At 43.9% G+C, this 16,658-nt stretch overlaps 1 protein-coding gene and 1 pseudogene across 13 annotated transcripts in view; both read left to right on the top strand.

The window, feature by feature from the left end:
- LOC105494192 (HECT, C2 and WW domain containing E3 ubiquitin protein ligase 1) overlaps positions 1-16,658 on the top strand; it is a 468,767-nt gene that overhangs the window by 275,750 nt on the left and 176,359 nt on the right. The window contains exon 2 of one of the 13 annotated variants that reach the window (XM_011762402.2): positions 9,707-9,757. The exons of the other annotated variants lie outside the window; for them this stretch is intronic. Within the exon in view, the coding sequence (XP_011760704.2) occupies positions 9,707-9,757 (51 nt within the window). The remainder of the gene's footprint in view (positions 1-9,706; positions 9,758-16,658) is intronic. 13 annotated transcript variants of the gene reach the window in all.
- LOC139362852 (charged multivesicular body protein 4a pseudogene) lies at positions 1,880-9,700 on the top strand (annotated as a pseudogene).

Raw genomic sequence — 16,658 nt, forward strand, 5'->3', positions numbered from 1 at the left:
CTGCTCTGCCCTTGCCTGACACTGCCTCCTTCTTTTCTACCTAATTCCAGCCTCAAGGGTCCTCTTTCTGACCCTTGAATACAGCAAGATGGTTCTTCCCTCAGGGCCCTTGCACTTCAGGGTTCTCTGCTTGGGACAATTACCCCAAATAAATAATTCGCTCCCTCCCCACATTTAGATCTTTTTCCCAAATGTCACCTCCTGGGAGAGGCCTTCCATAACCACCCTATCTAAACTATTCTCCACACAGGTCTTTATTTTCTCCAATCACTATTTTCATTCGTGGTGCTCGTGTTGTAATTGTGTTTGCCTCCCTCCCAGAGGGCAGCCTCCAGGGGCAGGGATGTACCTGCCTGTCCTCTTCAGGGCTATTCCTTATCACCCACCAGAGCAGTACCCGACACAGCAGACGGCCCATAAAACATTTGTATCCAACAAACATGGGTTATTCCCTGGCTGGGCCACTTAATAACTTGGTGGCCTTGGGCCTCAATTTCTTTTTTGTTGAGACAAGGTCTCATTCTGTAGCCCAGGCTAGAATTCAGTGGTGTTGTCAGGTTCACTGCAACTTTGACCTCCTGTACTCAAGCAATACCCCTGACTCAGCCTCCTGAGTAGCTAGGACTACAGGCACATGCCACCGCACCTGGCTAATATTTAAAACTTTTTAAAAATTTTTGTAGAGATGAAGTCTTGCTTTGTTGCCCAGGCTGGTCTCTAACTCCTGGGCTCAAGTGATCCTCCTGCCTTGTCCTCCCAAAGTGCTGGGATTACAGGAGTGAGCCACTGTGCCCAGCCTCTTTGAGTTTCTTTTGCTCAACATTACTTTTGTAGGATTAATCCATGTCGTGCTGTAGTTTTTCATTCTTTTGTGTGACTGTACCAGTTTATTCTACTGTTGATGGACGTTTGGGTTTAGTGTTGCTGCTATGAATATTTTTATACATTTTTTTGTGAATATATGTGATTTTTTCCACCTAGATGAAGTTTTGCTCTTGTTACCGAGGCTAGGGTGCAATGGTGCTATCTCGGCTCACTGTAACCTCCGCCTCCTGGGTTCAAGCGATTCTCCTGCCTCAGCCTCCGAGTAGCTGGGATTACAGGTGCCCACCACCATGCTCGGATAATTTTTTGTATTTTTAGTAGAGACGTGGTTTCACCTTGTTGGCCAGCTTTGTCTCAAACTCCTGACCTCAGGTGATCCACCTGCCTCAACCTCCTGAAGTGCTGGGATTACAGGCATGAGCCACCAGGCCTGGCCAATATATGTGACTTTTGTTGGGTATATAATTAGGGTGAAATTATTAGTTCATGGTTTATGCATATAATTTTTAATAGATTCTGCTAAAGTTTTACAAAGTGGTTTTACAAATTTACACTTCCACCAGCAGTATATGAGAGCTCCAGTTGCTCCACATCCTTGTCAATACTTGATATTGTCTTTTTATTTTTAGTTGTGAAAGGGTGTGTAGTAGTATTGCAGTGTAGTTTTAATTTGTATCTTCCTGATGATTAATGAAGCTGAACATTTTCTCGTGTTAGGGACCCCAGATTTATTGGCCATTGGATTCCTGCTTTTGTGAAGGGTTTGCAAAATCTTTTGTCCTTTTTTCCCACTGGGCTGTTTACTTTTTTCACGTTAATTTGTAGTTCTTTGTATATTCTGGATATAGTTCTTTGTTATGCATCTTCTACCTGTGGATGGCATTTTAGAAACTTGGTGCTATGGTGAATTAAAGTTCTTACTTTGAGACCATCACCCTCCCAGGAGCAAGGCGGAAGTCTGGAGGACGCCGAGGGGCGGAGGCGGGATAGGCGAGCTCCCGATGAGTGGTCTCGGCAGGCTCTTCGGGAAGGGTAAGAAGGAGAAAGGGCCAACCCCTGAAGAAGCAATACAGAAACTGAAGGAGACAGAGAAGATACTGATCAAGAAACAGGAATTTTTGGAGCAGAAGATTCAACAGGAGCTACAAACAGCCAAGAAGTATGGGACCAAGAATAAGAGAGCTGCCCCTACAGGCTTTGCGGAGGAAGAAAAGATTCGAACAGCAGCTGGCACAAACTGACGGGACATTATCCACCCTGGAGTTTCAGCGTGAGGCCATTGAGAATGCCACCACCAATGCAGAAGTCCTTCGTACCATGGAGCTTGCTGCCCAAGGCATGAAGAAAGCCTACCAGGACATGGACATTGACAAGGTAGATGAACTGATGACTGACATCATAGAACAACAGGAGGTGGCCCAGCAGATCTCAGATGCCATTTCTCGGCCTATGGGCTTTGGAGATGATGTGGATGAGGATGAACTGCTGGAGGAGCTAGAGTTGCTGGAACAGGAGGAATTGGCCCAGGAGTTGTTAAGTGTGGGCGACAAGGAGGAAGAACCCCCAGTCAAATTGCCTGGTGTACCTTCTACTCATCTGCCGGCAGAGCCAGCTCCCAAAGCGGATGAAGATGAAGAAGCACTAAAGCAGTTGGCTGAGTGGGTATCCTGATAAATCTGGGCTTGTCTTCCTAATGCTACCTTTGTTGGTCCTTTTTTCCTTAAGTGCCAAATGCTGCGCTAAAGGAGAATAACTTTTTGGGGAAGTCCTGCTGAGGGTGGTAGTATGATCCTGCCTGAAAAAAGGGTCTCTTGCCCTCCCAGCCCTGGCTCAACTCTGAAGAAGATCTTGCTACAGAAGGAGCCCTTGGGCTCCCTTTTCTTTGATAGCAGTTATAATGCCCTTGTTCCCAATAAAACTGGGCAGATGGAAAAAATAAATAAATAAATAAATAAATAAATAAATAAAGTTCTTACTTTTATTTATTTATTTACTTCTTTGAGACAAGAGTCTTGCTCTGTTACCAAAGCTGGAGGGCAATGGCTTGATCACAGCTCACTGCAACCTTGAACTCCTGGGCTCAAGCAATTCTCCCACCTCTGCCTCCTGAGTAGCTAGGACTACAGGCACATACTACCATGCACGGCTAATTTTGTTTTGTTTTGTTTTGTTTTTTGGGTTTTTTTTGAGATGGAGGCTTGCTCTGTCACCCAGGCTGGAGTACAGTGGTGCGATCTCCACTCACTGCAACCTCCACCTCCCGGGTGATTCTCCTGTCTCCTGTCTCAACCTCCCGAGTAGCTGGGATTACAGGCATGTGCCACCACACCCAGCTAATTTTTGTATTTTCAGTAGAGACAGAGTTTCACCATGTTGGCCAGTCTGGTCACAAATTCTTGACCTCAGGTGATCTGCCTGCCTTGGCCTCACAGAGTGCTGGGATTATAGGCGTGAGCCACCATACCTGGCTGATAATTAAAAAAAAAAAAATTTTATAAATGGGGTTTCACTATGTTGCCCAGGCTGGTCTCAAACTCCTGGCCTCAAGCAATCCTCCTGCCTTGGCCTCCCAGAGTGCTATGATTACAGGTGTGAGTCACCACACCCAGCCGAGCCTCAAATACAGGATTTATAATGGTATGGATAGATGATAAAAATAGAAGCCCCTTCAGAGGACTGTGGAAACTGTGTCTGAGGATGCGGTGAAGCAATGCCGTGATGCTGTCAGCACTTGCCCCACGTGGGATCACTACCCAGTAAAAGTTAATTAGTACTGTTTGTGAGCCTTTCTATAATGTTTCTCTCTGGGACTACTCCAGCTCTCTGGTTACAAAAATACATAGATTTCAACATCATGGAGAAGTCAAAGGCATATTTGGACAACATACAGAAAACTGGAAAGTGCAAAAAATAATGAGTTACTGCCTATAAGCAGGAGCTTCATTCCTCTTTCAAGATGTTTCTTTTAAAGGAATTTACTGACCCTAGAATAGTATCTGTGAGATGAATAGACAGTGGATCTATCCCACCAGATGGAAGGATGGATGTGGGGGGAGAGGCTGGATAAACAAGTAAACTGAGTGGGTGGATTGCACATAGTTCAAAATGATGATTGAAATGTGGATTTACTATTATTTTACTTTAAGTTCTGGGATACATGTGCTAAACATGCAGGTTAACATAGGTATACCTGTGTCATGGTGGTTTGCTGCACCCATCAACACGTCGTCTAGGTTTTAAGCCCCACATGTATTAGGTATTTGTCCTAATGCTCTCCCTCTTCTTGCCCCCCACCACCCAATAGGCCCTGGTGTGTGATGTTCCCCTCCCTGTGTCCGTGTGTTCTCATTGTTCAACTCCCACTTATGAGTGAGAACATGTGGTGTTTAGTTTTCTGTTCCTGTGTTAGTTTACTGAGAACGATGGCTTTCAGCTTCATCCATGTACCTGCAAAGGACATGAACTCATTCTTTTTTATGGTTGCATAGTATTCCATGGTATATGTGTGCCACATTTTCTTTATCCAGTCTATCATTGATGGGTATTTGGGTTGGTTCCAAATCTTTGCTATTGTAAATCGTGCTACAATAAACATACATGCACGTGTGTCTTTATAGTAGCATGATTTATAATCCTTTGGGTATATACCCAGGAATGGGATTGCTGGGTAAAATGGCATTTCTGGTTCTAGATCCTTGAGGAATTGCCACACTGTCTTCCACAATGGTTGAACTAATTTACACCACCACCACCAGTGTAAATTAGTTTCTCCACAGACTCACCAGCATCTGTTGTTTCCTGACTTTTTAATAATTGCCATTCTGACTGGCATGAAATGGTATCTCATTGTGGTTTTGATTTGCATTTCTCTAATGACCAGTGATGATGAGCTTTTTTTCATGTTTGTTGGCCACATAAATATCTTCTTCTGAGAAGCATCTGTTTATATCCTTTGCCCACTTTTTGATAGGGTTTTCTTGTAAATTTGTTTAAATTCCTTGTAGATTCTGTATATTAGCAAATATTTCTAAGAAAATGCAGTTGACCCTTGAACAACACAGGAGTTTAGGGCTCCCAATCCCCCATGCAGTCAAACATTTGTGTATAACTTTTGACTCCCCCAAAACTTAACCACTAACACCCTGTTGTTAACTAGAAGCCTTACCAGTAACATAAACAGTGATTAACATATTTTATATGTTATATGTATTATATACCATATTCTTACAATAAAGTAAACTAGAGAAAAAATATTAAGAAAGTCATAAGGAAGAGAAAATATATTTGCTAGTCATTAAGTGGAAGTGTATGATAACAAAGGTTTTCATCTTTGTCATTACATTGAGTAGACTGAGGAGGAGGAGGATGAAGAGGAGGAGTTGGTCTTGCTGTCTCTGAGGTGGTGGTTTGTCTGCAAGTTTTTTCAAATTGTTGCAAACTCCAAAATTTTTTCAAATATATTTATTGAAAAAAATTCATGTATAAGTAGACTCACACAGTTCAAACCCATGTTATTCAAGAGTCAACTGTAATTTGATGAGAATCACTATTGGTTACTTCCAGAGCACAAGTGAGTGTTGTTTTTGGGGTTCTCCACCTATCCCCTGGAAATGCGGAAGAAGGTAGGTGTGAAGTTCTTGGATTCTGACCAGTATTTAATGAAAGATTAACTCACTCATCCCATGATCCAGCAACCTGTGGGTAGCAGGGAGCTCCAGAGACACCTCTGGAGGGAATGTGGCAGCTGCTGCAGGAAGACAGAGCCCCAAGATGGTGGTGTGCCTGGGGCTGGCAGCAAGCCCATCCTTAGACCTTAGAGAGCTTCTCCTAAGTATCCGTGTGGCATGTCCCAGGACAAAAGATGTTACATTAGCAAGAAAAAATACCTTTGCCTAAAACTTACATTTATTTTTAGATGGGAATACAACTTAGAAATTTTAAAGCAAGTCACCGAGGGGGAAAACGTTTGCCTTTAAAAAAAAATCATTTTCTAGGCGTCTTTTCATTGAGTGAGGAGTAAATATTATCATGTTTTCGCCGTTACATTCACATGGATGAGCCATGTCCATTCTTCTTTAGATTATCCCTCAAAATTGCTCATCTATTCAGTGAGAGGGAGTGGGTGGCTAGAAAGAGCTCTATGCAAAATGTAGCCCTTGTCTTCACTAAGCAGACTGTCTGACCCAGATGGAATAGCAACCGACACACTTCCTGGGATTTCATTTACCCAAAGGCTTTGCAGTCGTGTGGTTTCATCGCTGTTTTAAAAAAGTAGAATCAAAGCAGTTTTTCCCTCCAACCTCATATGCTTAGATGCAAAGAGCTAACTCTTATCACTCCTGCATCCTTAATTGGACTTGGTGATAAAGGCCAAAACCCAGGTCTGGAAGGACAGTAATTATAAGGAGTTACATAATTTGTAAGAAAAAGATCCTGAATTCAAAGAAATGGGTTCAGCCAAAGGGGCGTCTCTCTTTCCCTCAACACCCTCTTCCAATTGGTCACCAAGTTCTATCCATTTTATCACTTGGCGGTCTCCCCTCTCCCCTCCCCTCCTTCATACCGACAGACAGGGTTTGTGTCATTGTCATAACTCAGACACTGTTACAGCTGCCTCCAAATTAGTCTCTCTGCCTCTGTCTTCTGCCCTCTAATTTTGTGGTTCACATCATTGAGTATACACTGGACTCACCTGGGAGCCTTAAAGAGGACAGATGCCCAAGTCCCACTCACCTCCCCACCCCCAGTCTGACTCACATGGTCTTGGTAAAGCCTGGGGCAGCTCCCACACCATGGCAGAGCTGTCCCTCAGAGACCTGGGATAAGGGGATGATCTCCATGAGTTCATGCTGCCCTTGCTAACAGAAGAGCAAGGCCACTTACACAATTAGTGATTTCCAGAAGATGAAGACTGGCCACAGTTTCCCAGGAGAAATACAACTGCTGTTGGTTCTACAATCAGGCAGATATTTCTCCCAAGGCAAAAGAATATGTTGAAAATGAGCTTTGGATCATAAAGGAAATTGCTTGAAGAAGGTTGTATTCCTTTCCTATTTTGTTGTGTTACAAATTACCACAAAGTTAGCTCATGGGTCTGTAGGTCAGAAGTCCTGGACAGCATGGCTGGATTCTCTGTTCAGTCTATTGTAAGGTAAAATACCTGAAATCAATGTCAGCCAGGCTGAGTTCTCATCTGGAAAGTTCTACGGAAAAGCCTGCTTTCAAGCTCATTCTTGTTGTTGGCAGAATTCAGTTCCTTGTGGTTAGGACTGAAGTGCCTGTTTCCTTGCTGACTCAGCCAGGGGCCACCCTGGGTCCTTCACGCTGCCCACATTCCTTGCCACATGGTCCCCTCCATCTTCCAGCTAGCAATGGTATGTCAAACCCTTCTCACCTTGAATCTTTGACTTCCTCTCTCTCTTTGGCCTCTAGGTCCAGATTGAAAGAGTTTGTGTGATCAAGTCAGCCCCTTATAATCTCCCTTTGTTAAAGTCAGCTATCCTAATCCCAGAGTAATTCACAGTCCCTGGACACATACACCACAGAGGCAGGAAATCTTAGGGCCCATCTTAGAATCCTGCCTGCTGCAAAGGCTCAGAAGGGTCCCCCCAGTCCTCCTGGTATCTGGAGGTTGAAGGTGGAGGACGAAAGAGAAGAGCCAAGCTATCCCAACTCAGCCCAGAGTTTCTAACTATCCACACGATACAGAAACCCACTCCCAGGGATGTGCATGAGCCCTGAAGAAGCAGTGCTGCCCCGGCTCAAACAGCTTACCCTACATGAGCTGCCAACACTTGCCCCTAGATCCAGCCTGATCCTAAAGTAATCAGGGAGATGCTCCTACCCCCCTGCATGTTTCTCCTGTCTTCTAATGAAACCCTTGCAGAAATTCTGCCCCACTCACTTCTTCACCAGCTTCAGCTGTGTTACGCGTCATCTCAAGCTGTAAGCCCTCATCTCAGGTCCATGGACTCCCAAATCAGCTCAGATAAGGGAGGAATGTGTGCGTCAGCACCCTCGCCTGGGCCAGCTGGAGGGTGTAGAAGCTAACAGAAACTCACCGCACTGAGCTTTTATTTTTTATTTCACATAAGGACAGGTTTTGTTTACAAAATAATTAAAATAGCAGCTTGACATGAATTCCTTAGAAAACGGGATAGAAACATAAGGCCAAGACTACCCACGTATTAAATCAATCCAGATGAGTGTGGCATGCCAGGCAATGCATTTGTTTTCCTGAGATGTGTATTTCAAATAGAGTCTGGATGGGCAGAAACATGATCCAGCTGTTTAGAAGGCACTGAAGCAGCTTCCAGAACTGCGTTTTGGTCCCATCTTTTCCTCACAGCAGCTTTTTCTTGTCATGAAACCAGCCCTCATTCTCCCACTCCCTCTCTCCCCTGCACCAATCCCATTGTTCTCCCTCCCCTCCTCACACAGCCCCCAGCCAGCTCCTTCCCTTGGACTGACTTCAAATGGATCGAGGTTATGGAAACCGATTCCTCTTTACTCTTCCTGTTCTACCTTTTTCTAAGTCTTAGAGGATCCAGGTCTTTCTCTGTTGTCTTTATTCATCAGAACTACTACAGTGTTGGTGTCTTTCTGATTAAAGGACTCAGGTTCCTCAAGTTTGAAGGAAAAAGTAAGTTTTTTTTTTTTGGTTTTGTTTTTTTTGTGTGTGTGAGACAGAGTCTCACTCTGTTCCCCAGGCTGGAGTGCAGTGGCACAATCTCAGCTCACAGCAAGCTCTGCCTCCTGGGTTCATGCCATTCTCCTGCCTCAGCCTCCCAAGTAGCTGGGACTACAGGCGCCTGCCACCACGCCCAGCTAATTTTTTGTATTTTTAGTAGAGACAGGGTTTCACCGTGTTAGCCAGGATGGTCTCGATCTCCTGACCTCGTGATTCGCCCGCCTCAGCCTCCCAAAGTGCTGGGATTACAGGCGTGAGCCACTGCACCCGGCCTGAGAAAGTAAGTTCTAAATGCTTTTTACAAAGGAAACTTTCCTTCTTGCTTCTGCCTGTATGTTTATCTCATTCCACAACGACTAGAGAAACAGGACCATCCATCTTCAGGTCTTTTACAGACTTGTAGACATGCAGAAAATGCTAACAGCAGCAAGACATTTACATATGAAGCCTTTTTAAAGAATATAAGTGTACTATACTGATAACTCATAGGTGTCAGACACAGACCAATGCTTTTTGTTGGTTTTCAGCTTATGGTATATTTATAACTCTTCTAAGCTGGACCAAATGATCTAACAAAGGGCAACAGATTTCTCCTCCACAGTGAATGGAGGGTTCAGCATTCTGGGCTCTGGCCCTGATTTGTCTGGCGTGACCAGTTATGTGACCTCGTGGGCCCCTTGATTGACCAGCTTATGCTTCACGTTTTTCATCTATAAAGGAATCGGATATTAGACAATCTGCTAACATAATTCTTAATGTTAGAAGTCAGAGGTTAAAAAACAAATACGATATAAATAACAACATTAGCCTGATTTAGAGCATGTATTATGTGACACTTTTATGCACATTATGCCATTCAGTTCTCAGGAGAACTCAGTGAGATAAGGTTTATTATAATCTCCATTTGATGGAAAAGAAAACTGAGCATTAGAGCGATTGATTGCCTCACCCTAACACAGACAGAGGAGGAGCTGGCAGAGAAAGGGATGTGCTGGCTCCAGCCCGGCTGCCTCTCAACACCATATTGTACACCTGCCTGTGACCACCTCTGTAAATGCTCCCAACCATCCATCCAATCCACATTCAGGGAATTCAACATCCATTCCCAAATTGTTTATCTCTTTATGAAGAAGGAATACAACATGACTTGGTTATCATGCAATATAATAATGGCCAACATCACATTTGTAGGTCAAATGTTCAGGACAAGAACTGCAAATTCAAAAGCTTCCAGGGAGCCAGGTCAGTATCACACGTCGTCAGATCTAAAATGCCATGGACTTTCAGACCAACCATTGATTTTCATATTGCCAAGCTAGAAAAACTTTCTAATTTTAATTACAAGATTTATCAGTGGTATACTGTATAATGATGGTCAAATGTGAAGCAGTGGGTGCTTGGAATTAAAGAAGCAGTCACAGGACACCTGGGGACGTGTGATGCTTATGAAGAGGATGCTGTTTCTCAGCCCCAGGGAGTTGCTGCTGGATATTCTGTGGGGTTTTTTTGGGTTTTTTTGTTTTTTTCTGAGACTAGCCCAGGCTGGAGTGCAGTGGCATAATCTTAGCTCACTGAAACCTCTGCCTCCTGGCCTCAAGCAATTCTCATGCCTCAGCCTCCCAAGTAGCTGGGATTACAGGTGCATGCCACCATGCCCAACTAATTTTTTTATTTTTAAATTTTTAGTAGAGATGTGGTTTCACCATGTTGGCCAGTCTGGTCTCAAACTCCTAACCTCAAGTGATCCACCTGCCTCGGCCTCCTAAAGTGCTGGGATTTCAGGCATCAGCCACCGCATCCAGCCAGCATTCTGATTTTTTAACAGAAGTCTGAAATCCACATTTTAAGTAAATCTGATTTTAAAAAATATATATGTTAAAAATTAATTTTTTTAAAGCTGAAACACTCTGTGAGCCAAAGAAAACCCATCAGTTTGCCATGCAGCCCACAGCCCAGCCTTCCCTGCGCCAGGTGGGTGCCTCTTGGTAAGTTTGAAACAGGTAAGAATGATCGGCCTACAGAAAGTGGGATGATGACCCCTTCATAGGCCAAGGGGACAGCTGGCTGGGTAATGGTCTCCCAGACAAGAAAGGAGTGGGGCCTGGACCAAGGTGCCAGTGATGGGGATGCAAAGAAGCAGGTCATTGTTTCTGGTGGAAGATGCAGGCCCAAGTCCTGAAAACAAAAGCCTGTGTGGCCAAGGGGCCGCCAGAATCTAATTCTCATGCTCAAAGTCAGGGAAAGACAGTTTTGAGGGTAGGTGAGGTTTAGTTAGAGACATCCTTAATCTTTCCATTACCATTTAAGAGAGGTAGACCTAGACCTATTTAAGAGGTAGACCTAGTCCCTCCACTGCCAGCGTCAGCGTCACCTGGGAACTTGTTAGTGATTCATACTGCTGGAGCCCTCTCCAGACTTGCAAAATCAGTCCTTCTGGGGGTGGGCCCAGCAATGTGTGTTTTGTCAAGCCCTGTAGGTGATTCTGATGCATGCTCAAGTTGGAGAACCTCTCCACTACAGCAGATGCCACTCAATTATTTTTTAGGACTCCGTACAATCTATGTCCTCACTTTTAGAACAGTCTGCACTACACAAGAAGCTATGTTAGAGAAGAACCACTTTATAGCCTAAGAACCATCAGGGAAAATCTACTATTGGATTAATCTCAGCTAGCATTTTCATTTGCGCAGTGCTTCTTACACATGCTCATCACGTTGTCGTTGTTGTTGTTGTTGTTGTTGTTTTAAAGAGACAGGATCTCATTTTGTCACCCAGGCTGGAGTGCAGTGGTGTGATCACGGCTCATTGCAGCCTTGAACTCCTGGGCTCAAGGGATCCTCCTACCTCAGCCTCCCAAGTAGCTGGGAATATAGATGTGCACCAGCACGCCCGGTTAAATTTTTGTAGAGATAGAGTCTCACAATGTTGCTCAGGCTGGTTTTGAACTCCTGGCCTCAAGTGATCCTTCCGCTTTGGCCTCCCAAAGTGCTGAGATTACCGGTGTGAGCAACCCACCTGGCCCCTTCATTACTTTTAGCAAGTTAAAAGCAGCAGATCTTTGCCTGAAGGAGCTGTACTCCTGGTGCTAAAATCTTGCAGGCCTGTGTGGTCAAAAGCAGAGTAAAGAAAATCATTCCTAATTAACTCATTTCTAATTCGCACCATGAAATCTATAGGATAAATGCCTCATTTTTCCAACCCCTCTCTTTTTCCCCATAGTGATTAGCATAAGAGCCCTGAAATTGGGCAGCCTGTGCCTCGTCTTCAAGGTGGTAAAGAAAGCAAGAGCTGTGCAGACTCTGGAAGCTGGCTTGGTGATGATGGCATCAGAAAGCAAAGGGAGGCCACGCATGGTGGCTCACACCTAGAATCCCAACACATGGGAGGCCAAAGCAAGAGGATCACTGGAGCCCAGAAATTCCAGACCAGCCTGGGCAACATAGTGAGACCCTGTCCCTACAAAAAATTTATTTTAATTTGCCAGGCATGGTGGTGCACACCTGCAGTCCCAGCTACCCAGGAGTGTGAGGTGGGAGGACCACTTGACCCTAGGAAGTCAAAGCTGCAGTGAGCTATGATGGTGCTACTGCATCCAACCTGGGCAGCACACCAAGCAACTCTTTAAAACCAACAGAGTTGTGGAAGCAGAATATGAACAAAATATGAGCAAAAGAGATGCAAGCAGCCAGGCTAGATCTGAGGAAATGGCACCAGGGGGTTAATAGACTCTATGGAATGAGGCTGATGAGTTCTGAAACTCTTGTTTTAAGTCTTTCAGACCATTGATTCATCTCAAGTGAATTTTGTGAAGTTGTGGCAGGCCAGGTCTCACTAACACAGGTCTCCATTACAACTGTCCCAGCACTGACTGAGGAGCTAGGTTAAACATTAAAAGCTGATTGAGTCAGTGCCCTTTTACAATGGCTGGAATGTAACAAAGAGCCCACCAAGAGTTTTGCCTAGGCTTTTCCTGGGCCTTGAAGCATGACAAGATAACAGGACCCTTTTAGAATTAAATAAGTTTTATTGGGGGTCTGAAAAAACTCCCCAGGCCTCCACAAACAAGTTTATTGGGGTCTAAAGGGACTCCCCAAACCTTTATCATTTGACAGGAGACAAGATAAGTGTAATCACCCTAGCACCTAGACCCATTTTGATTAAATAAACTTACTGAGACTCCAGAAGAAGGTCTTCAGGACTCAGACTTTAGTTATAGATTAAAAGAAGTTAATCCCTTACGTCTTTAGATGAATGCACACTTACACATAAACATATAGCTTAGAAGGTATGGAAGTTCTGGAAAACTTTGTAATTTTGAGTTGGTCTGGTGATAATTTCCAGATCTTCTCCCTGTAACTGGTTACAGAAATAAAAACTCTCTTCCTCCCCAGTTCATCTGTATCTTGTTATTGGGCCACGAGAAATAACAGCCTGACCCTCAGTTTGGTCCGGGAACAAAGTCATTGAATTGTTCTTAGCTCAGCTTTCACATTTGTAAGTGGGAGTGGGAGTGAATGATACCTAATTCTTAAGCAGTTAAAATAGTGCATATGGAAGAACTGGCTCTGTGCTTGGCACATGATTGCCACTCACCTGTGTTGCTTTCCCCACCCCCTTTGATGGGCCTTCTTCTAAATCTTTCATCTAAAGTGTCCCTGAGGTTGGGGAGATTGCCTTGGGATTCAGTTGGCTTATGTTTCTTTTGTTTAGGCCCCTAAGTTGGCTTTACCCTTTCAGTTTACAGGTCTTTCTGTTGGAGATCTTGAAATGTGCTGCCTCCAACAGCAAGCAGTTAGAATGACACACATATAATAAGGGTCTAATGAGGGAAATGCACTCAGCAGTGCTCTGTGAACGAGGGTAAGGTGTGTTTACTTATCTACCATTTACTTGTTTGAACATCTCAGAGATTTGGAGGTGGAAATGGAACTTGGGCCTTTGGTTGGTTGGCTTTTTAGTTTTTGATTCTTGCTCTTTTAAGGTGGCTTTGAGGCCTATCCGATTATTTAATAGACTTTGTCTTGGAGGTAAAAGATACTGAACTTTAGAGGAATCCCTGGATCTCTGATGCAAAGTAGAACTCATCATTCCCTACTTTCGGCTGCCAATACACCGCTGCTTACATATTATTGATAATGTAATGATATTTGCACCTCATTTTTAGGTTCCATTATTATTATGGAGCCCTATACTATTCATTTACAAGCAAATCAAAGTTTTCTGGGCCAGATGAATAAGACTCAGTGACATAATGAATTTCAATCTCCGCCTCCTTGTCAATGTAATTGTTCTATAACTAAAACAAACCTTGTCAGCATGTTTAGGGGAAATAATTCTGTAATTACTTGAGAATAATTGTGGGTATGTAAATGGAGTTATCACATCAGAACTGAGCATAACGTGGCCACACTCCTATTGGAAATGCCATGTGCAGTAATGGGAGCAGCCCCAGCTTTTACCCAAAGGAAGTAAACCCAGGTCTGGGCCATTCCAGGAGGCAGCTTAGAAAGTTCTTTGAAATCTCTTGCTTTACCTTCCAAATGCATGCTCATTTGGCATTCAGTCATTTGGCATTTCTTCATATTTGTTCTTAAAATAAAAATAATTTTACCCAAAATTTTGAGTAAAATAATGTTCCCAGGCAGGCACCCTTGCCCCTGGGCATAGCTGCTTACCTCTGGGAACAGAAGGGGCCTGTCTGAGAAGCCCTGATGTCCTGGGAGGCTGGAAGACCTGGGATATAGGTCAACACACATATATGACTGTGTGATTAGATGCTGCTGTGTATTTTTAGCAAACCACCTCATCTTTCATGCAGTGATACTGTGCAAAGAAAGGGTAAAATTTGAATAACATGCTGGAGAGTAAAGGCCGAGGGAGCCCTGTCAACCGAGCCATAGTTTCCGGACTGCTGAAACAGAAGATCCCCTGCCAGGGTGAAAAGAGCTGATCGTCACACTCTTTTACTGAATTGCAGTTTTAGGGGTGTGCAACAGTGGTGTGAATTTATATTTACAACTTTTCAAAAGGCAATTGTAAAGAGAAAATGAGAATGAGAGTAGGAGAGAGAGGCATCTGAATTAACCTCAAAGCCCTTATTTAACTCCAAGAGCTTCTCAATACCCTGCAGAATCTTCTACACCCCACAACAGATTCAGTTTGGAATCTGTTAAACCATTTGCCAAGTAGGCTCTGTTGTGGAAACATTTGGGTGCAAGACATACACAGTGAAACTGCCAGAGCTTCGTCAGAGAGAGAGGGGCAGCAGGACCCAGCACCAAGCAGTTGGAACGGCAGTCAGGCATCAGACAAGCCTCAGAGCGAAGGGAGCTTGTCAGCCCTGAGAAGACAAGCCATCTCCCTGACAGGCCTGCAGCCTCAGGTTGCTCCAGGGTGAAACTATTTGGGCTGAATCTTCACATCATTTTCACAGTCAATAAACTGTAAAGAGTCTGTCTGTGAGTACAGCACATTTCTCAATGTCAAACATGCTTGTGCAACGCATCTCAAGCAAGAAGTCAGGATGTCAAGCTCCCTAAGACTGGGCAAACATTTTTACTTCCTGGAAAATGTTTATTATGGCTACCATTCCCTCCATTTTTGTATCATCAGTGTGGTGCTTAGATGACTTCGTAAATGATGGTAGTAAAACTCCAAGAATTTAGGTAGAATTTTATGGAGACTTAAGTGATGTGTCTCCCCACTGAGCTTAGTAGCTTTTAGAAAATATACCTTTTCTTCTTCTTTTTTTTTCATCTACAGACCTGTTTTTGATGCAATAAAGATGAAGAGGCTTCTTTGTAAATACTCTGAATGCCAGCAGAGGAATATTTAAATATGAAGAACCAAAATATGTATGCTTAAAAAGGAAGGAATAAATGTACCATCCTTTGTTATCACTGCATGTTTCAGCTCATTTCAGCTTAGCATGAAATATGCAGTTTAATCCTATACCTTTATAAAAATATACATTGGAATGCACATACTCTATACTTATAATTCTATAAAGCATAATTATTAAAATGATAGTTTCTATTGTTCCCCTAAAGAACTTATATTCTTAGAAAGAGACAAGCTTGGGGTGGACATTTTAAAATTAGAATTAGGGGCCGGGCGCGGTGGCTCAAGACTGTAATCCCAGCACTTTGGGAGGCCAAGGCGGGCGGATCACAAGGTCAGGAGATCGAGACCATCCTGGCTAACACCGTGAAACCCCGTCTCTACTAAAAAAATACAAGAAAACTAGCCGGGCGTGGTAGCAAGCGCCTGTAGTCCCAGCTACTCGGTAGGCTGAGGCAGGAGAATGGTGTGAACCCGGAGGGCGGAGCTTGCAGTGAGCCGAGATCGCACTACTGCACTCCAGCCTGGGGCACAGAGCAAGACTCCGTCTCAAAAAAAAAAAAAAAAAATTAGAATTAGGAACCAGAGGCTTTAGCCATTGATTGTTAATTGTCCTGGTGGTGCAGTATAGCACTGTGAGGAGGGGTGGTCAGCATGCAGAGGTCTCCCACAGCCATGTCCAGGCACAGGCTTGCAAGAGAAGAAAAGTCCACAGCATTAAGGAATTTGGAAGCCCTGATTATGCCATGAGGACTGGCCACCTTCAGAGTTAAGAAGAGCGTGGTCTAGCCTGAGGATGTGGTCTCTGAACTGATGGCTGATTTCCATTCCTTAGTGTCAGCCATCGATGGGAATAACAAACAGAAAGGAGGAAGGAGAGGGCCCTCTGATGTGAAGAAGGCTAATTGTTATCAAAATGCCAGGGATTTGTTCTAGGTCCCATTGCTCCATGCATAGAAAGCCAATCACTGAGACAGTGAGTATTGCCAGGAAAGAAGGCTTTTTATTTGGGTGATGTTAACTGGGAGAATAGGAGTTAAGTTTCAAATTCATCTCCTTGACCAACTAAAATTGGGGTTTATATATCAGGGAAGGAATGTAAAAGAGGAACAAACGAGGAGTCTAAGGAACTAAGGTAGACGAATAAGTGGTCTGGCATCCATTGGTCTAGATCTGGGCATCTGGTGAGTTTCAGTCTCTCACCTGAGAGTCAGTTTCCTGAGGGAGGAATTCCAATGAGACTGTAACTGCCCAAAGGGTGCACCTTGCCCACTGCCTAGGCAGAGCCAATTCATCAAGACAG

Source organism: Macaca nemestrina, chromosome 4 (genome assembly GCF_043159975.1).
Source record: "Macaca nemestrina isolate mMacNem1 chromosome 4, mMacNem.hap1, whole genome shotgun sequence".
In the NCBI taxonomy this organism is placed as follows: Eukaryota; Metazoa; Chordata; class Mammalia; order Primates; family Cercopithecidae; genus Macaca; species Macaca nemestrina.